Source organism: Rhincodon typus, chromosome 8 (assembly GCF_021869965.1).
Source record: "Rhincodon typus isolate 14 chromosome 8, sRhiTyp1.1, whole genome shotgun sequence".
Taxonomy (NCBI): Eukaryota; Metazoa; Chordata; class Chondrichthyes; order Orectolobiformes; family Rhincodontidae; genus Rhincodon; species Rhincodon typus.
Window position 1 is genome coordinate 14715463 of NC_063339.1, and position 26026 is coordinate 14741488.

Genomic DNA, 26026 nt, shown 5'->3' on the forward strand with positions numbered 1-26026 from the left:
CATCCCAAAACCAGTCCAGCTCGTCCCTGCCTCCCTAACCTGTTCTTCCTCCCACCTATCCCCTCCTCCCACCTCAAGCCGCACCTCCATCTCCTACCGACCAACCTCATCCCGCCCCCTTGACCTGTCCGTCCTCCCTGGACTGACCTATCCCCTTCCTAACTCCCCACCTACACTCACCTTTACTGGCTCCATCCCCGCCTCTTCGACCTGTTTGTTTCCTCTCCACCTATCCTCTCCTCTATCCATCTTCTATCCGCCTCCCACTCTCTCCCTATTTATTTCAGAACCCCTTTCCCCTCCCCCTTTTCTGATGAAGGGTCTAGGCCCGAAACGTCAGCCTCTCTGCTCCTATGATGCTGCTTGGCCTGCTGTGTTCATCCAGCCCTGCACCTTGTTGTCTCTTTGATCAGATTACTGAACTCCTTCACTTCTAAAACACAAATTCAGATAAATATTTCGAATTAATTTGGCAGCCTTTGACGAACAGAATCACTTTAAACTCACCACAATGGACTGCTACAGTTAGCAAAGAGGGGCTTTCACAACAATATTTACCATAGGAATTAAACGAGAAAGGACAGAATTCGGCTTCTGTAGTATTGAGTAATAACAGAATCATGGAATCCCCAGAGTGTGGAAACAGGCCATTCAGCCCAACAAGTCCACACCGAATGTCCGATGAGCATCCCATCCAGACCCATCCCCCTCTACCCTATAACCCTGGATTTCCCACTGCTAATCCACCTAATTTATACATCCCTAGACACTATGGGCAATTTAGCATGGCCAATCCACCTGACCTGCACATCTTTGGACAATGGGAGGAAACCAGAGCACCTGGAGGAAACCCACACAGACATGGGAAGAAAGTGCAAATTCCACACAGATAGTCGGCCGAAGCTAGAACTGAATCCGGGGCCCTGGTGCTGTGAAGCAACAGCGCTAACCACTGAGCCACCATGCCGCCCCACGATGCAGCACGTTGTTCTCAATATTGAGATTAGTCTTTGAATCCCTACATTGCAGAAAAGGCCATTTGGCCCATTGAGTCTGCACCGACCCTCCAAAGAGCATCACACCCACATTCAATTCCTCGTAACTCCACATTTCCCATGGCAAATCCACCTAGCCTGCACATGCCTGGACGCTATGTGGCAATTTAGCATGGCCGATCTGCCTAACTTGCACAACTTCAGATTGTAGGAGGAAACCAGAGCGCCCAGAGGAAACCTACACAGACACAGGGAGAACGTGCAAACTCCACACAGACAGTCATCTAAGGTGGAACTGAACCCAAGTCCCTGGAGCTGTGAGGCAGCAGGGCTAACCACTCTGCTACCATGCCATCCTAAATCTCCCCTTCCCTATCTGTCACATTTAAATAGCACTACTCCCCCAGAAAGAAAGAATATTTTCTTGGCATTTAATGAGTAATTTATCAGAAATTAAAATGAAGTCTTACGATGGCAAATATTAAGTGAAATTTATACTCACCAATCCCTGGTTATTGTCACTGAAATGCATGAACAGACCATTGCTATGATCAAAGAGTGCTTTACACATCAACTCAAACCACTCCCTGCGTGGGCCACCCCAGTCCAATGCTGAAACAATATACAAATACATCCTTAGATGCCTCCAATATTATCCTCCTGAGGTAAAGTTATTTACCTTTATTATGACATTGACATTTCTTCAAGAGATATAGTGTCAATATTAGGAAATTGATCTTCACACAAAGAATGATCAACATACAAAAGAGTAGACAGGGTGAAAAATCACAAAATCGTAAAGATACAATTATTGCAATGGGGGCTAGTTGAGGTTCATTCTGGAGTAGTAAGTTAATGAACTGATTGGCATCCCTCAGAGGCAATTATCATGTGATCTTGCATCAAAATGCTTTGGATATTGATTAAACAGGAAAATACAATTGGGGCAAATTCAAGTTGAATTAAGTCAGCTGTGTAGACCAATACCGAATAAAAAGACGTGGCTACAAAAGCAAGTTTTAGCAGATACACAATTAAACAAGCCACACGAACCCAGACCTCGATTCCCTTCTGTTCTTCCATGCACACTCTCTCCCCCACCCCCATCGGACTTCAGTAAATTACAGTTTTTACCTTTTCCCAGTTCTATTGGAAGGTCACTTCTTTGACATGTTAATCCTGTTCTCACTCTCCAGAAATGCAGTTTGAACTGCTAAGTATTTCCAGCGTATTGTGTTTATATTTCAGATTTCCAGCATGTACTGTATTTTGCTTTAGTGTAGGTAAGTAGTGAGTCAGCTGGCCTACTCTTGTGCTATTTGTACCCAATATTTATACAGCAGCATTTGTGTAGATACGGAAGCAGGTTTCTCAAGGCTGGAGATTGTGCATACAGGATACAGGAAACAGAAGAGTACGGGAACTAACATTCATTTTCACCAATATAGCAATTCATGGCCTTAATGTTTTTCTTATTGCAATGCCACTAATTTGTGCCATTTGGGGCTATGGGTTAAATCCTGAGAGAGGCAGTCAACAAAGATAAATCTCTCAAGGCATCTAGTTTCTGAGAAACCCTAAGTTATCCAAAAGAAACCGAGTAAAATCTCAGTCATATCAATATATCATCGCAGCCTACATTTGTCAAACTTAAAACAATTAGATTTTACAGCAAGTAGGATTTGCCCCGTTAAAGCATACAGCGCCCTTGGAAGGTGTTGACAATTCTTTAGCACTGACCTTCTTCATCCTGAAAAATCACCTCAAAATTCTTGCTCCAATCAGAGACTGAGAAGTTTCTTGTGGCTTTCAGGGACTATTAGGATGCAGAAATTAAACAAAAAAGGCAAACAGAATTTTAATTACAATTACTCTTGAATTAAAACAAATCAAGATACATGCTGGACTGGATTCTTAAAATTACAATGCTCACTTGACTGATGAACGCCTGAAGTTACACATTAACAGAACTCTAAGGTGGGAAACAAAACTAAATGGCCCAAGTTAAAGAGCACTTTATTTCTGGAGACTACTGTTTTAATAATAGACCATTAATTATCAGAAGAGGTAGACAGGCAATAACCCAGGGAGCACGTTAAACTCACCGACTCAAGGAAACTGTGACGGCTGACTTTAAGTACAATCTTTGTATGTGATCGTTTCATGTGCATTTGACGAAGTTCTCGCTGAAAGAAATTCACTTTGTCTTGGAAAGTTTCAGAACCACCTGTGAAGTGATATGGTAACAATCCACAAGATCATATTTGTTCCTACAGTGGACTAAGCTGATCAATCACAAACAATAAAGCTGAGAATAAATTGCTGCGATTATCCCAAAAAGGATACATAACATGTACTAAAATTCCTGAGGTAGACAGCTGAGCCTCCGTTTAATGTTTCATCTAAAAAACATCTCTGACAATAAAACATGACTCTTTATGATGCCTAAAGTACCGATTTGGATTATGTGTTCAACTCCTGCAGTTAGAACAATTTAAAATAACAGTACATGGCAGGTAATAACTCCTAATGGCCAAGTTGCAACATATGACAACCGCACATAAAGGATCATGATAGCTGACTGTATTAGAATCTCGAATGTCTGAAGCAACTCCACATAAGATACTTGACACCAAGGATATTTATAAAAGGAGAGTGAGAGAGAACTGCAATGATAGAAGACAGCTGAACACAAAGGAACATGAGAAATAAACTGCAGATTGATTTCAATAAAACCAAACTTATCTTTATATTTCAAACAAACATACAAGATCTCCTTTCCTTAAATAGGTCTCATGCCCAATTTTATTTTGCAGTCCTGAGGCAATGGGACAAACATAACTCGATTCAGCCACATGAAGATTCAAAATGACTTGGATGCCAATATTTTTTCCCCTTTGCATCCTAATAAACTGCCTGGGCACCATTTGGCATCTCCTCAAAACTCCTTTCCTGCCTGACGCGATTTGCCGCATGAGAAATCAGGATCAGAATGCTCATCCAAGTAGTGCTTGGCAGGGTTCTGATAACTATGTTTGCTCTTTAGCTGTCCAGTTAAAACTATTTCCCCAAGAGTTAACAGCAATCTTTTTTCTCTCTCATGTACAACATTTACATATCAGACAAGTACAGTTGTTGAAGCTTTAGTCCTTACCAATGTTCTTATGTAAGAAACGAATGAATGTTGCTGCCATGATGTTCCTTTCTTTGCAACTGAGTTCCAGAGGAGGTTGTATCCCATCATCCACCACTAACGTGAGGAACTTATGCACTGGATCCAGACTGTGGTAGTAAAACTGAAGATAAAAAGACATAATTTTTTTTTCCCTTCACCGCTCTGAACTCTATTGAGACTATCAATGCCTGTAGAGACTCTACACTCAGTCCTACTTAAGCAAGCTGACAAGAAAATACACTGCACGCTCTCATGGAGGATCACTGACTATCAAAGCAGTCAATCTTCATTAGTGTCTAGACAGTGGCAGACTGTTTAAGCTGGAGTGAAAGGTATGGAGAATCAGAATTGAATTGGCTCCATCTTTACTGGGTGCCTACATACTGTAGCAAGCCAACAAAAGCATTCTGGACTGTGATTAGGACCAATAATGCTAGTTAATTCTTCCTGTAGGTCTGTAGCAGAGATTAATTGTAGAACTTTCCTGTAGCTTTAGCTGAGATTAGTTAACTCTTAGTAATTAAACATCAGATAGTTCTTGTCAATAGAAATCTACAATACACATGGTATATTTAGGGAGGTTATGTTACAGCTGTATAGGGTGCTGGTGAGGCCACACTTGGATTACGGTGTGCAGTTTTGGTCTCCTTACATGAGAAAGGATGTACTGGTGCTGGAGGTGGTGCAGAGGAGGTTCACTAGGTTGATGCTGGGGTTGAGAAGTTTGGCTTATGAGGAAAGATTGAGTACACTGGGATTATATTCATTGCAATTTAGAAGAATGAGGGGGGATCTTATAGAAACATATCAAGTCTCTTGATAATTTTAGAAGATAAAAGCAGGGAGTATGTTTCCACTGACAGGTGAAACTAGAACAAAACAGCACAGCCTCAAAATTAGGAGGAGATTTAGAATTGAATTGAGGAGGAACTTTTTCACCCAAAGGGTTGTGAAACTGTGGAATTCCTTGCCCACTGAAGTAGTTGAGGCTTCCTTATTGAACGTTTTTAAAGCTAAGGCAGATAATTTTTTAAACAATAAAGGAAGTAAGGGTTACGGTGAGAGGGTGGGTAAGTGAAGCTGAGGCCACGAAAAGATCAGCCATGATCTTATCGAATGGCGGAACGGGTTCGAAGGGCCAGATGGCCTACTCCTGCTCCTGGTTCTTATGTTCTTAGCCCACTGTTTTCTCTTGGCCCTACTGCAGAGTAGCTAAACATCTATTGAACCTTGTTTCCTGCCCACCAGAAACTCAAACTGGCATAAAAGACCTACCTTGGTTCCTGGACACACTCTGCAAGTAAAAAGTCTCCAGGGGATGATTTTCAGGTAAAACTCCTTCACTGAGAATTGCTGGAAAACAAATGTTCTTCTTACTGTTCAGTTTACATCAGCTGCTGAGCATATTAATTTTAATTGCTTTCAGTTTTAACTTTAACTGTTGCATTCATGGGTGAAGGATAAGAATACTACAAGCTCCCAAATAATGCCTTTCGGCCTTCAGTGGCATTGCTCAGCTCAATGGAAATGTACAGGAGAGGGAAAACAGGCTGTGAAATAAGGGGTGACAGCAATTAAAGGTGACGAGAGAAAAATAAAATCAAATGGCCGGGTTCCAGCTCCTGACTGTTGTGTATCACCCCTCATGGATGCATGCACATAAAGGTACAAAGTGAAGATGCATTCGTATTAAGCCTCAAGGGCCTTGACAGTAAGATAGGAACAAGAGGCTAATGACAAACAGCTAGTAGGAGAAGTCACTAGATGACAGTTAACATCAATGTAACTACTTCCTAACAAGGGACCAAATGTTTTCAAGAGAGGAAAGAGAGAAAACTGTCAAAAAATAATTTCAAAAAAGAATTCTGCTCAGCTTTTCAAATGAACAAGTGTGCCTTGATTGAAGATGGGTCTTATACATACATTTTTTTGAATCTGAACAGCTGAAGGAAAATCAACAATGCAGAAATCCTGATCTTCTTTACACCACTGGAGCACAATCCAGCTAATGACTTCTAGGAAAGCCACATATTAAGCACACACATTAGGAGATTTCGACAACGCTGAATATTGAGTTTCAGTGTGTATAACTGAAGCATAACTTCCTTCTTTTTAATTTGCAGTTCCTCATGTAATAAAGGACACCATCTCATTAGATTTCTTGATTGTTATAAATGTAATATTTCCAAATTTGCAGATGATACAAAGCTAAACCAGAATTTTTATTCTGAGAAAGATGCAAGACATTTTCAGGAGGATTTGGATAGATTTTGAGATTGGGTAAGAACCTGGAAGATGGAATAGAAGTGTGGAACAATGTGAAGTTATGCACTTTGGCAGGAAGAACAAATGTGCAGAATATTTCTTAAATGGTCAGTGGTTAGAAAGTGTAGATGAGTAAAGCAACTTGGGTGTTTTTGTCAACAAGTCACTGAAGGCTCACATGTAGCAAGTTATTAAGAAGTCCAATGGAATATTAGCCTTTACCATTAAAGAATTTGAGTACAGGAATCGTGAATTCTTGCTTCAATTGTATAGGAGCTTGGTTAGTGTGCCCCTGGAGTACTGTGTGCAGTTTTGGTCTCCTTATCTCAGAAAAGATATTACTGCCATAGAGGGAGTCCCACGAAGATTCACCTGTTGTTCCTGGGATGACAGGACTGTCCTGAGAGGCGGTAGGCAAACTGGGCCTGTAATCTCTAGAATTCTGAAGAATAAGAGATGATCTTATTGAAACCTACAAACTACTGAACGGTATAGACAGGGTAGATGCAGGTAAGATGTTTCCCACAACTGTGGAGTCTATATCCTGGAGGCACAAGTTAAAATTAAGGAGGATGCTTCTTAGGTCTGAGATTAGGAGAATTTCTTTTACTCGGCAAGTGATGAATCTTTGGAATTCCCTACCCCACAGGAAGCTGTGGAAATTCAGTCTTTGAGTACATTTAAAGCAGGGTCAGATAAACTTTTGATCAATGACATAAAAGGGTCATGGGCATAGTGTGAGGAAAAACCACTGAAGTGTTCGATCAGCCACGATCATATTAAATGGCAGAGCAGACATAATGGGCTGACCGATCTACTCCTATTAGTATGTGCCCACATACTAATTTTTGTGACTTGGACTAGATGACCTAAACCCCTCTGTACTCATTCTCCATTTATGTAATGGCCTGGTTTTTCATTCTTCCTGCCAAAGTGAACAACTTCATATTTTGTTACATTATACTCCATCTGGCAGATCTGTGCCCACTCAACCTCTCTATCCCTCGACAACCTCCCCAGCTTCTTGCTTACCTACCTTGATGTTATCTGTGAAATTGGCTACCATGCTGTCATTCTCCTAATCTAAGTTATTGATGTAATTTGCAACAAGCTAAGGGTTCAACACACAGCCCTGCAGGACTCTGCTCAGAGCACCCTACCAATCAGGCAAAAGACCCATTTATACATACTCAGTTTACTGCCAGGCAGCCAGCCAATCTCCTATCCATGCTAATATTTCATTCCCCACACCATGAGATTTTATTTTCCACAATTACCTGTAAAACAGTGACTTATCAAATATCTCCAGGAAATCCAAGTACAGTACTTCTACAGGTTCCTTTTTATTCACATTACTCCTTCAAAGATATTCAATAAATTGGTTAAACATGAGCCTGTAGACCATTCCCAATAATGACTTCCTTCCCATGCTATTCCTCATTTCCATCCTGATCTCCTGAACCAAGGTCATCTCTAACTGTTGCACAAAGGTGGTATTTGATATGCACCCATCTTTATCTAGCTTCCCATATTTCTTGAATGTCGTATACCTCTCAATATTTAGGACACAAATCTTCATCATCCTGGATCCATATCTCCATTACAGCAATCGGATTCTTTTTGTTTTCAATATGTGCTATCAATTTGTTCACTTTGTTATGCTACAGGCATTCAGATTCTGCATAGTTTAGCCTTCAGATTTGTCTTTTAGTTATATTTGTAAAATCTTGATTGTTAAGTCTATTTCTATTGTTTTTCTCTCTGCTCCTTCCTGTCATTCTTTGACCCACATTTCCTGTGTTACTATTTTCCTCTTTTCCCTTGTCTCCACTCTTTGATACTTTACAACTTTCCACATTTCATCCCTTGCCCCCACTACTTAGTTCAAAACCCTTCCTACTTATCTACTTTTGCAGTTCACAAGAATACTAGCCCCAACATACTTGGGTGTAAACCATCCCAACGGTACAGCCCCCAGTTTCCCAGTACTGGGGCTAGTGAGCCCATGAACCAGAACCCGTTTCTTCCATACCATCTTTGAGCTATGTATTTATCACTCTAATTTTATGCACCCTTTTCCAATTTGCACACCAATAATCCACAGATTATAGCCTTGGAGGCTCTGCTTTTTAAATTAGTGCACGGCTCAATTTCTAGGGCGGTACAGTGGCTCAGTGGTTAGCACTGCTGCCTCACAAAGCCAGGGACCTGGGTTCGATTCCGCCATCAGATGACGGTCTGTGTGGAGTTTACACGTTCTCCCCAAGCCTATGCGGGTTTCCTCTTGGTGCTCCAGTTTCCTCCCACAGTCCAAAGATGACCATGCTAAATTGCCTATATGGCATTCAGGGACGTGCAGACCACGTGGGTTAGCCATGGGAAAATGCAGGATTACAAGGATAGGGTAGGGGTGTGGGTCTGGGTGGGATGCTTTTTGCAGGGGCAGTGTTGACTTGATAGGCTGAAAGGCCTGCTTCCACACTACAGGGATTCTATGATTCCGTGCATAACCCCCTTCCTAGCCTGCCTATGACGTTGGTTCATCATGGACTATGGCTAACTTGACCCACCTCTTTTCACTGTAATCTCCTTTCTGTAGGCCAGCATGCTTGACGTCTATCATTGGAAAGTTTTAGAATCAAATCATTGATATTATAGTTGGGCACGTATTGCTGGGAAATTATATTTAACCAATTTATTGGAGCTCTTTGAGAAGTAAAATGTGCTGTAGACAAAGGGAAATGTAGTTGTTCAGTGCTTTAATTTCCAGAAGTCATTTGATAAGGTGCCACACAAAAGGTAATCATGCAAAGTAGGAGCTGAAGTACAGGGGCTGACATATTAGTATGAATTGAAGATTGGTTGCCTACTAAAAAAATAGAGCCATAAATGGAGCTTTTTCTGATTGGCAGGATGTGGGGAGCAAAGTCCCATAGGAGATATGGTGAGCAGAGTCCCACAGGAGTTTTAGCTCAGGCCTCAGCTTTTGAACAATTAACATTAATCACTTAGAAATAGATCCTTCGGCCCAACTCATGCAAGCCAACCAGGTTTCCCAAACTGAACTAGTCCCACTTGCCTGTATTTGACCCATATCCCTCTAAACCTTTCCTACCCCCCGTGTCCAAACATCTTTTAAATGTTTTAATTGTATCCGCCCGTACCACTTCCTCTGGTGGAGTGAAGACAAGGTCCCAGATTGGCGGATGACACAAACAGAGTGAGGAAAGAATGTTGCAGAGCGGACACAAAGGAGTTGTGAATGGATATGGACTGGGTTCAAGTCCCACCTGTTTCAGGGGCGTATCATAACATCCCTGAATAGGTTGATTAAAAATAACTTCAAGTAGGTTGAGCAAGGGGCAAAAATCTGGCAGATGGAGTATAATGTGGGAAAATGCAAAGTTGTTCATTTTGGCAGGAAGAATAATAAAACAGAATATTACTTAAAGTGAAAATGAGTGTAAAATTCCAAAGTGCAGCAGGATCTGGGTGTTTTAGTACATGAGTCACAGAATGTCAGGATACAAGTGCAACAAAAAATTAAAAAGGCTAATGGGATGCCATCCTTTGTTACGAGAAAAATTGAGCCAAAAAGTATGGGTGTTATATTTCAATTACATAGGGCATTGATGACAGAGCATCCTGAATACTCATGCAGTTTTGATATTCTTCTTGAAAGGAGGGTGTAAATGCTTTGGAGGCGATTCAGAGGAAGTTTACTAGATTGATACTTGGGATGAGTGGGATATCTTATATGGAAATATTAGACAGTTTGGGCTTGCTTCTAAATGAAAACTGAAAGAACTGCAGATGCTGTAACTGCAGAAACAAAAACAGAAGTTGCTGGAAAAGCTCAGCAGGTCTGGCAGCATCTGTGCAGAGAAATCAGAGTTAATGTTTCAGGTCCGGTGACCCTTCCTCAGAACTCAGTTAATTCTGATTTCTTTCCATAGATACTGCCAGACCTGCTGAGCTTTTCCAGCAATCTCTATTTGTGTGTTTCTGGACTTATTTCAAATGGATTTCGAAAGACTAAGGGATGACTTGATTGAAGCAGAAAAGATCCTAAACCTTCTTGACAAGGTAGATGCGGAAAGCGATGCTTCCTCTTGTGATTGAGTGAGCCCAAAATTAGAGGGCACCATTTAAAGATTAAGTGTCACATTAGTCATCCTTTAATATTTCCTTCACTCACAATCATGGAAGCAAACAGCATCCACTTACCATCATCGATTTACAGCACCCTAGGTGGGAAGGAAGCATCACCTTGTAGTATCATTGATTATGCTGTATCTTTCAGCACCATTCAACAATACATGTAATACATAAAACTTTTTTTCTAAAATGAGTATTCCCGTCTAGCTTAGAGTGTACTGACAGGAACCATTACGACTGAAAGCCTTGCATGGGCCACTGAGGTGGTAAAAAGAAGCGCACCCACCCTCCAGAGCTCACTGTGAGGCCACCAGAGAATTTTTTTTTTAAACATTCATTCATGGGGCACGGGTGTCACTAGCTAAGCCATCATTTATTACCAATTCTTAATTGCCCAGAGGGCAGTTAAGACTCAACCACAGTGCTGAGGTCCGGAGTCACATGAGGGTAGGACCAGGTAGGACAATAGTTTCCTTCCCTAAAAAAGAAATTAGAGAACTAAATGGTTTGCTGGTAGTCTACTCTCACTAGCAGTAGAGCAAAGGCAGGAAGGAATCACTAACAGGACAATTCAGTGGCTAAGCTGCGCTCTCTATAGGCAACACATCTCTCACTTTTCCTGCCACTGGCAGAATTGCACACTAACAGAAAAATGTTAGGCTTCCACTTTTGATGTCTTCCAATGCAATCTTGCCAGCCTTCCTTCCTTCCATCCCACACTAAAAGACTGGTAATACTTATCCTTTCAAGTTTTTACTGTAATATTAACTTTCAGGACATTATTTATAATGTCATAGGCCCTTTCTTACCTTTGGTGATATGTAACAATAGACCTTCTTGGGTTTTTTCACTTTCTCAGCTGTCTGATTTTCCTGATCCAAATCTTTCTCATCTTCTTCATCTGTATTGGTTGATGGGTGCCGACCCACGCTCAAAGGTGATATTGATGGTAACTGCCACTGAGAGTTTGCATAATTTGCTGTGCTATACAAGTACGCTTCAAAATAAACACTGGTTCCTGGAGTTGAAACGTTCTTTTCTACTGTGTTCTTCTCATTTTCTATTAAGGCAAATAGTAAATACACACAATTATTTCTACCATTCAGTCAGGAGCTCAGGTTGCTTTAGGTCAGTTTTAATCACATTTTATGTTAACCACTGCACTTCCAAGCACAGTCTCTCTCAGGGGAAACCTGCAACAAAGAATGATGTAACGCAAGTCTATTTATATGATTCCCCTGACAGTGAACTCCTGCATTCAATTCACAGTTATAGTAGCTGCTGGTTCCAATAGGAAGACGAACAAAATTACAACTTTATCTCAACACTGTTCCCTTCTCTTACAATCCAGACAGCATGCTGATTTTCAATAAGTATCAATGCCTGATACTGAAATGCTATTCTGACAGACTGGCCTGATGTGTAATTACAGCAACAATAAGCATTATGTAGCACTATTGTTAGAAACCTTGTTTTTTTTAAAAATCATTTTTGGTTGAAACTGTGAGCTAAGTGTTGAAGGTGATCTTTGGACTGTGGGCTGCAGTTTTTTTAAGAAAAGAACACAGAAACTGTTGTTTGTTTATAGGCCTGGAAATTAATTGCAGGTTCATTCTTACATAAAGAACACTGTGGACCTTTCAGCTCTGGAGATGCATTACACTCATGTGTTGGCAGATGTTCGGATCACAGTTCCATCACAGGGAGGCTCTTGCCAGACCCTCTAACAAAGAGAATGTTGGAAAAAAACAAATTTTGAAACTGTGCTTTTATCACAAAGATTGTGGCTATAAAAACTACAGAACTGAAATTTGATTGATCCCTGGTTATCCTCCCATTATCAACATATTGAAAATTCAGAGAATAGAACACCAGTTACAAGAATTAAGCGATTATTCCACAGATCCTACTAGAAGCTATTTGCATTAATGTGTATATTTAGAAATCAAGCAAGATACAATCCCATATGCCTACGATACTACACATTGCTGAAGTTGCTTAAATGAACTGGCCAGTTACATCTGTCATTTTTCTTCTAATTTATCCCTAAACTGTGTCTGTCTGTATGAGAGTGGGAAACTAGAATCAAAGAAAGTTGGGTTTAAATCATAAGCATCAATCAGTTTACCTTTGCTCAGCTAAAGCTATTGAATTAGAAATATATTGTTCACTGTTTTGTTTGAGCTGTAAACTTGGTGTCTGGTATTGGTTATTCAAAAAGTCTGATTAGAAACCATCGTGGCAATTTTGAGGGTTTACTTTTAAAGTGTCAATACAGGGATGGGGAGGCTAGTTTGATTTGATTGTCTGCCTCCGTGTTGTAACACAATGCCTTCAGGTTCTTTGCATTTACATGGTCAAAAAATACTGGATACCAAGCCACAAGAGGAGATAATAGGATGAACAGCTAGGTCACAGTGGGAGGAGCATTTTAAAAGCAAAAAAGAGAAGTTGAAGCAAAGATTTAGGAGAAAAATTCCAGAGATTAGGACCTTTGCAACTGAAGGAACATAGGAACAGGAACAAGCCACATGGCCCCTCAAGGCAATTCATCATTCAAATGAGATAATCGCTGATCTGTGACCTTAATCCCCTATAGCTTATCTTTGACCTATGCCACTTAAAATCCCTGTTTAACAAAAATCTGTCAACCTTAGATTTAAAATTAATTTGAGCATCTATTATCGAATGACTTTTATTCTACATTTCTACCATTCTTTGCAAGCATAAACGTACTCTAATTTCATTTCTCTAATTTTTAGACCATGCCCCCTCTTAGAGGCTGCCCATCAGCAGAAATACTTGTTCTCTCTCCCTTATATCTCAAATTTTGTTCAAAATGTTCTACAACCTTCTAGAATCTAAGAACACAATCCTAGTTTATACAATATTGACTTGAAATCTAACCATTGGAGTCCAGATGTCATTCAAATAAATCTACATAGCACTCCTTCCAAACTCAATTGGTACCAAGAACTGCTTACAATGGTCTTTCATAGCCTCTAGCTTGTATTTTAGTCCACTAGCTAAAAGACCAGCACTCCAATAAACTTACCAATTTGTTTCTGCATCTGCACATGATATTTTTATGATTGACCCACAAGGGCTCAAAGTCTGTTTGGTCTTCCTTACTTTTCATCATTTAGAAACACCTTGTTCTATCCTTTTTAGGTCCAAAGTGGATGACCTCATATTCACCAACACTGAAATCCATTTGCTGCAGTTTTGTGCAGTTATAGCGATCAATATTGCTTTGTAATTTTACAGTTTCATCCACACCATCTACAATACTGCCTATATTTGTGACATGTGGCTTTCTATCACATCACTCAAGTTATTATGTGGTGAATATTTAAGGCCCCAAAACAGATCCTTGAGGGATTTCATCCTGCCAATTAATGTTCCTGCTCATTATCTTTAGTTTCGACTTCATTCACTCAGCCATTTTATGAATACAGTGAATAAATTTATCTTCAGCTACATGAGTTTCAGTTTTATTTCAAAGCCTCCATGCCCTTAACCAAATGCCTTCTCAAAGCCTCTATAAAAAAAAATCTGTAGACCTGGGAATTCTTCATTAATTGAGGCACAGTTGCCAGTGTGAATAAATGTGAACCAATGTGATTAACATCTTGAATGGATGAGTTGCCTTGAAGAAAGGTCAGACACGGTAGGCTTGTAGTTGCTGGAGTTTAGAAGAGTAAGAAGGTATTTAATTGAAACAGAAGATGCAGAAAGGTCTGACAGGGTGCCTGTGGAAAGGCTATTTCTTCCTGTGGGAGAATATAGAATTAAGTTCACTGGTGCCAGTTAATATTCAGTTAAGACAGAGATAAGGAGATTCTTTTCCTAAGAAAGTCACATGTCTTTAGAACGCTCTCGCTCAAAAGACAGTGCAAGCTGTGCCCTTGAATATTTGTAAGGCACAAGTAGATAGATTCTTAATAAACAAGGGATGAAAAGTTAACCGAGGAATGTGAAGTAATCAGATCAGAAATGTTCTTATTGAATGGCAGAAAAGGTTCAAGTGATTTCCTCCTGCTACTAATTTGTAAGCATTTTTGATGAGATATAGGAGGGCGGCCTGGTGGCTCAGTTGTTAGCACTGCTGCCTCACAGCACCAGGGACCAGGGTTCCATTCCACCCTCGGGCGACTGTGTGGAGTTTGCACATTCTCCCCGTGTCCGTGTGGGTTTCCTCCCACAGTCCAAAGATGTGCAGGCTAGGTGGACTGGCCATGCTAAATTGCCCATAATGTTCAGGGATGGGTAGATTAAGAGGATGGGTCTGGGTCTGATGCTCTGAGGGTCGGTGTGGACTTGTTGGGTGAAGGGCCTGTTTCCACACTGTAGGGATTCTCTATAAGCACCAGGTTATGACTAGATAGATTGAGAATAGTACCAACTGAGAGGAATCCTACCATCTAGATAATGGAGGAGAAGTGCTAGAGGAAGATGAGGAGGTTGGTCCTATCAAAGGTTGCAGGCAAATTAAGTAGTATGACAAGGGATGTTTTCTATGATCATAGTCACACTGGATTCCAATTGTGATATTGATTCAGACAGTACCTCTACAGAGAAGTAAAGTTCAATTGGGCTAAGTCAAGCTTGGCATTACAAGAAAAAAAGTACAGAAATTCGGGAAATGACAAGATCTCGAGAAGAAAGGAAGTTTGGATATGGGGCAGCAGTTTGCAAGGTCCAAGCTAGATTATAAAATTTTAGCTCTACTCACCGCTGAGAACAATGATGTCAAACACCCCATTACCAATCAATTGGTCCCAGTAGGTAACAGATGCTCGAAAACAACCTTTTTTCCACAATGTCAAGTTCAGAAGCACTAGGCACATTGTCTTATTCGAGGAAATGGTTTTATGAAACAAAACATCTGACATTTCATTTTCAGGGCCACCAAGCTGAAATTCAAGCGAATGATAGAGTAATCAGCTACAGACTGAAAAGGCAAGTTGTGCTATTTAAAAGGTTGTTTTCACAATATTAGCATAAGTATTTAAAAATTCACAGACTTAGGTGGCACATTGTACACAGCATAATGTATTGGATACAATTACACCCATGACCTGCTACATTGCTGACATAATTGATTTCAGCTGCTTTGCTATGGGCAATGCAGATTGGGAGCCAGACTCTTCCTAAAGGGAGAGAAGATAAATGGAAGGAGAATCACTGTGCTCATGTTGCACATCTCATGTTTATTGTACAACAAAACCAGAGCAATTCCCCACGTATTCTCTCCCTTTTAATTGTGTACAGTGACTGGAACAGCATGGGTGCAATTCAACTGGCTGAGAAAGGGAGAAAATAGCTTATAAATAAATTCATCATTTTGAAACTCATAAAATGACCCACTAATGACATGAATAAATTCTTACACTTAAAGACTTTACTATTTCAAGTTAGAAGGACCTTCACATTTTCTTTCCTTATTTTTACTTTCCTTGAACCTTGCACTCCTGGAGCAAGGAGTTTTTTGATTCAAGCCTTCTGCTGAAAAAGAATGCAAAAGCAGCTTAAGGTCTAATGCAGTTTTAATATGATCTCCTTTTATGCCAAGGACCTAATCTCCAAAGACCTCAATTTTCAACAGTTAGCTTGAATCTGTGTCCTATAACCTTTATGCAGGACAATGGCAGTACAATGTGCCAGCCTGTCACCTGGAAGTTTGCAATTTCTTAAACATGTAACATTCTGCACTTTCAATACAGGAATTGAGAAGCATCACCTGTCAGTATGCACATATGGGGATATCACTAGTTCAGACATCTTATCCAATATTTTGAAATAAACACAGTAAACATAGACAAAAGTTCTGAAGAGTCATATCAGACTCAAAACATTAACTCTCTCTTCACAGATGCTGCCAGACCATTACAGTTTCTCTAAAGTTCTATGTTTACAATTTCCAGCATTTTGTACTCACTGAATATTTTGCCTCAATCAATTTTTGAAACATGGCTGCTCTGCTAATTAAAGCAGTAATGTTGTGCTGTTTCTAAAGATGCGTTTTAAAAGTTAGAAACTTGCCAGCACATATGTTATTTAAACTGCAGAAACCAAATATCTCTTTGGGTTAGATTCAATGAAACATTCCAACACTCTAAACTTAAATTTACTTTGCTATGGTGCTGTAATTTATCCAATCTTCCACTCTTTTTCAAGGACACAGATTTTTTTAAAAAATGAAAACCCTTATAAGGCTATCTGGTGAAATATGGTGCCTTTGGGGCAGAAGCTCGAGGTTTGCGCATTGGACTCAATGGCCAAGATGGCACATTTGTAACACAGCCAAACAGGTCAAGTAACAACCTGCAAATCTTTTCCATCATACACCAGAGGCAGGGAGTAAGAATGGGAGGGATTCCTAGTCAATTGTGTAATGGAAGGAAGGTTGGAGCCTCTTCCATCACCACCTAGAGCTCCAACCTACAATACTGCAACATACATGTAAAAAACCATGTCGCTACAGCAGCTCTGACCGAGTGAAACGTATCATATCACTATCACATTGTAGATTCTCTTGAGATGTACAGGACAGCAAAAGTGAGAGCAGTAAAAATGGAAAAATAACTTATTTTCAAGAACAACACGTCTGGAAAGTCTACATTCAGGACACCAGAAAACAGCACAGCATTAAAAAAAAATTAGGAACTTCTTTTGCAATGTTTTCTCTCAATACTGAAGTAGAATATATTCTCAGATTACTTTTGGAGCGAGAATAACGCTGAGGCAGTTCTCCAAAGCTTGGAGGACAATGCAGGGTTTAACCAACATCAGACATTTCAGAGAACAGTAAAATCAGTCTGAACTTTAATGTAGGATCTTTTACAAATTTTGGAGATACACTTACAGGCAACTCATCACTCACCTCTTTGATTTGGACTTTGTAATCATCCTGCCCAATGACAGACAATGCATTACTTGTTGGGTTATCATATTCATCGCGCGGGGCAATCTGCAATGTGTGCTGCTGTCCACTAGTCAGTACCAGGGTGGAGAAGTGGTAGAGAATTTTTGTTTTTGCTGGAAATACAGATCCTATAAATGGAAGGGGAGGTGGAGGGAATACATTTTAGCCATTTCAGGATTGGGTACAGAGGTGTGCAATTTATTGCCTATTTAGATGCGAGAATTAACATTGTTTTCCAGCATCAAAATTATCAGTGGACAAAATTTGGCATGAGCCAAATGCAGAAAAAAAAACCTCCAATATTTATAATTTAGGATAAGTTCATTATATACAGGATACCACATGGGCCCTATGATTTTACAAATGCATAAAATAAATTTAGATATTTAACTCCTTATCATGCAAACAATGAAGTCCAATATCATTGCCCGATTATGTTGTGATGATTGTGTTTACAAGCTCAGAACAACAACAATTTCCATTTATGTGCACCAAGCAAGCACTAAGGAGCATCATAAAACATTAAAAACATTGCCATATGTGCACCTTAAAAGTGCCAGACAATGACCATTCCTAGTGAGAGTGAATCCAGCCATCCCCTGAAACTTAACAGTATTTACATCGTCCAAAGTGCTACATCAACATCATGGGGGTTTTCATTGATCTGACAAATAACTGGACCTACAAGAACTGGTCAGAGGCTGTGAAATCTGTGTTGAAGAGCTTACCTTCTGACTCCCAAAGACCATGTGCCATCAACAAGGTTCAAGTCAGGAGTGTAACAGAATACTCTCCACTTGCCTTTATTAATGTAGTTCCAACAACACTCAAAATGGTCAACACCATCCAAGAAAATGCAGCCCATTTGATCAGCATCTCACCCATTACCTTAAATATTCACTCTGATCATTAACATTGTCAGCAGTGTGTACCATCTGCAAATTGCAATGCAGCAACTTGTCAAAGTTTGTTCCAAGCCAAAGATCTTCATTAACTTTAAAGGGATGAGGACAGCAGTTGCATGACAGCATCAGCATCAGCATCAACAAGCTCCTTTTCACTCTCTATCCTGACTTGAAAAAATATTGTCATACCTGTACCGTCACTGGGTCAGAACTGTCGAACCCCCTCCACAACAGCACGTGGGTGTAGCCACATTCAGTTCAGTTGGCTGGATAGCTGGTTTGCAATGCAGAGTGAAGTCACAGACTCATAGTCATAAAGCACGGAAACAGACCCTTCGGTCCAACCAGTCCATGCCGAACACAATCCCAAACTAAACGAGTTCCATCTGCCTCTCCTGGCCCATATCCCTCCAAACCTTTCCTATTCAGGTTCAATTACTGTACTGGCTGAAGTAACCCCGGAGTTAAACATTAACAGTGTTTTCTCTCTCGTAACACCTGCTGCCTAAGGCCTTCTGGGACAATGGCAACTTTCACTTCACTGTAACTACAGCACATGGACTGTAACAGTTCAAGAAGGCAACTCATCATCACCTTCTCAAGGGCAATGAAGGACAGTAATAAACCGTTGCCTCGTCAGGGATGCTCACATAGGTGAACATATATTAAATACAGTATGTGTATTTTTGCAAATGAAGTTAAGGTATATTCAGGTTTAACTTCTTGTATTTCCATAACAATCTGATGATCCTCAAGATCGTCTATCAGTTACTCGTTTTTAAGCGAAAATACCCAGTTTCTTTACAACCTTGCTCATAACTCAAATTCTTGGCACGAAGAATTCACAAGAACACCATACAAATTAATCAAACAAATACTCCAGCTCATTGTCTATTTGCAGTCTTGATGATTCCTGCTCGACATTGTTGGATATGTTGAGCTTTGGATCTACTAATGCCCCTGGGTCTTTTATAGCGTCATTCTTAACAATTTCAATGTAATTTACTCGATGCGTGTATCATCTGTTTTTCCTTTTTCTTTGCAGTACTAAATGTGCTTTCAATTATTGCCAAATCATTGACCTTGTTTACAGTCTAAGGATTGGATTACAATTGTTCAGTATCATTTCAATTTGAATCCACACATGCAGCAAAGAAAGCAGATTTCTATCTCAGGGTATTTTCAGACTTAAATTCTAAAAGGCAGTAAGGTCAAGGACTCACCAGCAACACCCTCCACACCACTTTCTGGAATGTAGTCCAGACAGCAAGGTACAAGGGGCTGCATTTAAGTACCATTGGTGGCCAATTATTTATTTATTTATGGAAGCCTTAATGCAACATGCTTTGTTATCAATGAGGACAAACATATAGACCAAGAAAAAAATAGATAGGTAATCTCATCCCCTGTAAAAACATACACACAGTCACACCTACCAGGTTGAAAAGTTTTATAGTATGGGCTGTAAGCCACATTCGATCCTCCGACTTTGACAGAGATTTCGTACCTTCCTGCCTTTCTCACTGTGAAGCCCACCTTCACCACATTGCTCTTCTGTGCATGGAGTACTTCCTGCGTGACGGGAACATCCAACCCAAGCTCCACATGTGAAATGTGAATCCGTAATCCTACAGGACGTTGTGCGGGAAATGGTCGCCCATTCTTGTAGAACAACTACACAACAATATAGGAAGATTTACTTTCTGAAAAATGTCTTGCATTAATACCCTTCCTTGTTTAACATCTAGTATAATGTTTACAAAACAGAAGAAGGTTATTCAGTTCATTACACCCATTTCAGCTTCCTGCAAGAGCAACTCAGCAAGTCCCATTCCTTCTATTGTTCCTGTAGCCCTGTAAGTTATGTCTCATCAGGTAATTACCCAAAATCCTTTTGAAAACAACAACCAAATTCATTTCCACCATTTAGGGAAGCACTTAGATCCTCAACACTCGCTAAATAAAAGAAGTTTTTCCACATTTCACCTCTGGGGTCTTTGATTATCAGTTTAAATTTATATCTGTTGGTTCTCAACTTTTTCCTTATATAGCAGCATTTTATCTTTGCATATTACATCCAAATCACTTTTTTTAAAAAAGGCCTCAATCAAACATTCTCAATGTTCTCTTCTCAAAAGAGAATAGTCCCAAATTATCCAAACTAGTCTAGAACTAAAGTTCCTCATCTCTGCAACCATTCTCTTTTTTCTCTGCAGCCTCTTCAACGTCTTCATTTTATCTCCCAAAGTACAGTATCCAGAATTGAACACCATATTCCAGTGAGGCAAAATCACTGATTTACAATGGCACACCATAACTTCCACGTTTTTTTTTAAATTTATGCCTTCTTTGTACTTCTTGGCATTAAATTTTATCTTCTACACTTCCACCCATTCCAGCCAGTCCACATCCTCTTGAAGTCCATCATTACCCTGCTCACAGTTCACCATTATTCCATATTTTGTATCATCTGTAAACTTTAAAATTGCACCCTGCGCAGCACAAGTTTATATCATTAACATGATTCAAGAACAACAGTGGACTGACTGCTGGAAAACCCACTGCAAACCGGATGAGGAGGTGCAAGCACTCAGTTGGTTCAGAGTCTCCATGATGAGAAGGGTGTCAGATTTAGAAATATGAGTGCCTTTAAGGAACAACTTTACAGTTGATCGAGAAGAAGAAGTGCTCATTTGACTTTTGAATTCAACAGCAGTGCTCTTACCATAGGTGATTGGAAAAAAAAAAGTTCAGAGCGCTTATGAATGAAAAAAAGAAAAGGAAAGGGAAGAATAGAAGGAAAAAAATAGAAAATAAAGGAAGAGCAAGGTTCTTTTCAGAGTTCTTGTGGTACAATGGCAGTGTCTGAGCCATGAGACTTAGGTTTAGGTCCCGTTTACTCCAGAAGTGTATAAGAACATCCCTGAACAGGTTGATTAGAAAATCTAGAATTCAAACTGTGACTTTCAATTCAGGAGGGAAGATTGTTGGCAGCATTCTATGCTGATCACAAACTGCCAGTGGTTGGTATAGCAACATACAACATTGTTTATTCTTAGTACCCTCTCAAACACTCGCTTAACAAGAATCTATGTACCTTTGCCTTAAAAGCATTCAAAGATCAGAGTTCTTCTCAGGGTTCTTGTGGTGCAGTGGTAGTGAACCCACCACTGAGCCAAGAGACCTGGGTTCAAGACCCAGCAGAGTCCTTAGAGCTCTTGGGACATGGAGGTAGTGTCCCTACCTCTGGACTAAAAAATCCGGGTTCAAGTCCCACTGGTTGCAGGGATGTGTTACAACATGTCTAAACAGGTTGATTTTAAAAATATATACCTTTGGTGATCTGCATTGCCCAATTAATCAATTGGAAAAAATGGGTGATTTACTAGCAATATTAATATACAAAAAATAACAGGTGACTTGGTGGTGGGAACAAAGTCGTTTGGTCATGCGAGATAACATTTCGGGATACTAAAAAAATGAGCAGAGATCTTTAAGGGGCTCTTGTACAACAGTGGTACCATACCTACCTCTAAGCCAGGAAGCCTGCGCTCAAATCTCATTCCAGAGGTGTCTCATAGCACCTTTGAACAGGTTGATTAGAAACAGGTTGATTTAAATGAAAGCATTTAATTGCCAAGACAAGAAAGGAGTAACGTTGAGAGTATTTAGTTTCATCCCTCAATCTCACCACATACTGTGCTTCCTCCATGGTCTCAATGGTTGTGAACAACTCTGTCACTGTCCCCCTGAAAACCGGGAACTCTCTGGTCTATCACTGTCGCTTCACTCTTTTGTTTGGAAGGATCCATCCTTTCCTTGGTGCCTTCTCATGTTAGCACAGTTGAGTTTACAATTCTGTCTTGAGAAATCCCAGCGACAATTCAATTTGGTGTCAGCAACGGCTCAGTTGGTAGAACTTCACTTCTGAGTCAAAAGGTTCAAGCTTCATTCCACAACTTCAGCTCAAAATTTAAGGTTTACACTCCAGACCAGTAACAAGATAATATTGCAATGGTGCAGGTGCTACACCACAGAGGAGATGTTAAACAGAGGGACCATCTGTCTGCTTCAGGTGAATATCAAACATCAAACAGCAAACAGCAATATTTCAAAGAAAAGTAGAGGGGGTTGTGCCCGTTGTCCTTGTCAATAGTTATCAATCAAATCAACACATTGAAATTGGTGCTGTGTTTCATTTAACAGTGACTACACTTCAAAAAAGTATTTTATTTTAACCCAATGATCATGAAGCACACTCAACAGTTGCAAATCCTGTTAAATCCTATAAGCGATTCACATATTGTAGCTCATAGTAAACTTCATTATTCTAAACAACTCAATGGTTTCTCAAATGGCCCAAAAACTACACAACTCCTTGATTTTGATCAATAGGTCTTGTAACATCTTGCACTAAGCACACTAGCAGTACTGGTATTTGCTAAATATCTAAAATATTGTAATAATGCTAAGAAAATTAAGTAAGTCTTTTCCAAACGATAAAGGTTTCACGGGTTATTAACAATGTGCTGGGTATTACAGTACTGAATCCAGTGCAAGTTAAGAGAACAGAACTCTGTTTTTCTTGCTATGCAACAGCTGGGAAGAACAAACAATTCTGTCAGTGTCCCTGAGAAAGCTGGGAGCAGATTAAAATTTCTGTTCAAACTTTTCTTCAAGTAGAGAAGTCCAACTGAAGTCTATCAATATAACACGTTCCTCAACCCAGAAATAAAAATTGAGTCTCTTTCCTGTATCTTCTCTAATGCCTTCACATCCTTCCTAAAGCTCAGAATTGGATGCAATACTCCAGTTAAGGCCAAGCCAGTATTTTTGAACCCAGCCAGGTTGAAACCAGATTCCACAGAATCCACACCACGTGGAAACAGGCCATTCGGCCCAACTAGTCCATGCTGACCCTCCCAAGAGCATCCCATAAAGACCCTATCCCTGCAACCCCATACCTCCCATGGCTAATCCATCTAGCCTACACATCCCTGGACACTATGGGCAATTTAGCATGGCCAATCCACCTAACCTGCACATCTTTGGAACGTGGGAGCACCCAGAGGAAACCCATGCAGACACAGGGAGAACGTGCAAACTCCACAAGGCAGTCACCTGAGGCTGGAATGGAACTCGGGTCCCTGGAGCTGTGAGCCAGCAATACTGACCACTGAGCTACCATGCCACCCTCAGTATGCTCTTAATTGCAATCTCAACTTCACAGCAGAAACAGGCTGTGCTTGGAAAGCCCCACTTTCTAGGTCCAATACAAAATTCTTCTTGACGGTTTGATAAGCAGAAGATAAACAAATGTTTGCACTTGTTTAATCTGGTTTATTTTGTGTATGTGTCTGTCGGAACTATGTCAGTTACCATGTCAGAGTAAATTCACTGCCGCCAATCTTTCTTTTGTAATTGTCCAAGTTACTGATACCAAGTATGCCCACACAGTCTTTGAAATATCCATTCTTCTCTCCCTTCACGATTAAACACCTAACTGTAGCTCAGGCACAATACTGAGCACTCACCATAGGCAACTGTGGAAAACATGTTTCCTACCACGTCGATGACCGAGTATGATGCTGGAGGCAATGGATGATCCATTTAGAATGGTGCAAATCCCATCCCTTAGTTACTGAAGTATTATTCCCATTTCAGGGAACCACATTTTAGGAAGGATGTCAGTCTTGGGAGAAGATGCGGAGTGACACATTTAAAGAATAAGGACTTCAGTTAGGTGGTGAGACGATAGAGGATGGCATTTTCTCCTTTAAAGTAGACAAAATGAGAGGGAGCGATAAAGAAGTACTCAAAACCATAAAGGGTTTTGATAATACTCTAAGAAAAGTAAAGTTGCTTCCAATGGCAAAAGGGTCAGGACAAAGACATTTACAGTAGTGACAAAAGGGGATAGGGAGAATCTATCTTTCACAGTAGGTATGATGATTTGAATGGCATTATCTGAAAAGGTGGTTGAAACAGATTCAATAGCAAATTTCAAATAGAATTAGATAAACAGTTGAAGTGAACAGAATTTACAAGGCTGAGAAAACAGTAGGGATTGTGCTTAGATAATTTTCAAAGAGCAGTACAAGCATAAATTACTGAATTAATCTCTTTCTGTATTATATCATTTCCTAATTCTAATTGTACAAAATTCTGTATCTTTCATCATTCTCCATACTTTCCAAACTCCACTCGTGACTATGCCAAGTTTATTGCAAGAATCTGGCCCGCACTTTTAAATTGGTCTGCAATCTCGGTCCATCTTCTGCCAACAGCCTCGTTTAATATGGGTTGCCGAGGGACAGCTGCAGTTTTAAGGGAGGTTCGAAATGTTGGACGAGTTGAGTTATTAATTTGAGTCTTCACCGGCTCTTTCAGAAGGACGTAAAGGAACCCATGAAACTACTATAAAGAAGGGCTGGATTGTTATGTTGAACGTCCTGGCTGATATTCATGCCTCAATTACACGTAATTGTTTGGTCATTATCACTTTGCCATCTGTTGGGAGCTTGCTGCTCACAAACTGGTGCCAGATTTCCTACATCACATCAATGGCTACACTTCAAAAGTACTCCATTGACTATGAAGTTCTTTGTAATATCCTTAATTTGTAAAATATGCTTTATAAATGCCAGTCTTTCTTGCTTTCACTCCCAATCCAATTGCTACTCAGTCTGATCCTCTGACTAGCTGTGCCCAGTTCCCTCCATCTGTTTCCAAAGACCTACTAGCACTTTAGCTTCACCCTATCCAGCCCAAAATTCTCAATTTCTCCCCTTTTTGCCTCATGTAAATAATTCAGATATTAGCATCATTGATGTAAAGCACTTAGAGATGTCACAGTCAAAGTGTAACTATTAACTGATCACTTGTGATCACAAATCCCAAAATTATATATTTGGGAGTGACCTGATTGTTCATAACTTGACCGCAAGAAAAATTCAGTGTATTTTGCAGTATCTGATTGTCTCAGATGATTTTTTTCTTAGCACCTTCAGAAGGTTGAAGATTCAAATATCAGTAGACCCATCTGACTAAGTTCCATTTCAGATTCTTCATCGAGATGTTATGGAACTATATTCCTTCATTGTCACTGGGTCAAATCTTGGAATTCCCTACACAAATGGCATTGTGACAGCACTTTTGCCACATGAACAGCTGCAATTTAATACTGCAGCTCAACACCACCTTCTCGGGATTGGTTAAGGAATAAGCAATAAACAGATCTACATTCTGTGAATGAATAACTTCTTTTAAAAATAGACTACATAATCAAAAGATGCACACCAGTGGTTTGTGAGCATTCATTAATGTTACAGATACTTGTCTATAGGTGAGATGTCAAGACCAAAGTCTGGCGGTCCATTGGCTCATATGTGCTTCAAGATGCTCTGTCAGAATAGCAAATTCCTCTTCTAGTGGTCTGACAAAATCACTCCCTCGACCCAACAACACAGATTAACTAGTCGATCATTCCATTGTTGTTGTGGATCTCTGAGCAATGCTGTCATCAGGTTGATATACACGTAACTCTTTGAAACATTTCTAAGAATAGTAATGAAGTGCTATGTAACAAGTTTTTTCTTTC

At 40.0% G+C, this 26026-nt stretch overlaps 1 protein-coding gene across 1 annotated transcript in view; it reads right to left on the reverse strand.

Annotated features, from left to right (window-relative positions):
- LOC109923952 (apoptosis-resistant E3 ubiquitin protein ligase 1) overlaps nt 1–26026 on the reverse strand; it is a 60150-nt gene that overhangs the window by 12681 nt on the left and 21443 nt on the right. The window contains 9 exon segments of the mRNA XM_048600036.1: nt 1498–1607; nt 2736–2811; nt 3101–3222; nt 4150–4291; nt 5446–5523; nt 11403–11653; nt 15329–15509; nt 17480–17649; nt 19863–20100. Of these exon segments, the coding sequence (XP_048455993.1) occupies nt 1498–1607; nt 2736–2811; nt 3101–3222; nt 4150–4291; nt 5446–5523; nt 11403–11653; nt 15329–15509; nt 17480–17649; nt 19863–20100 (1368 nt within the window).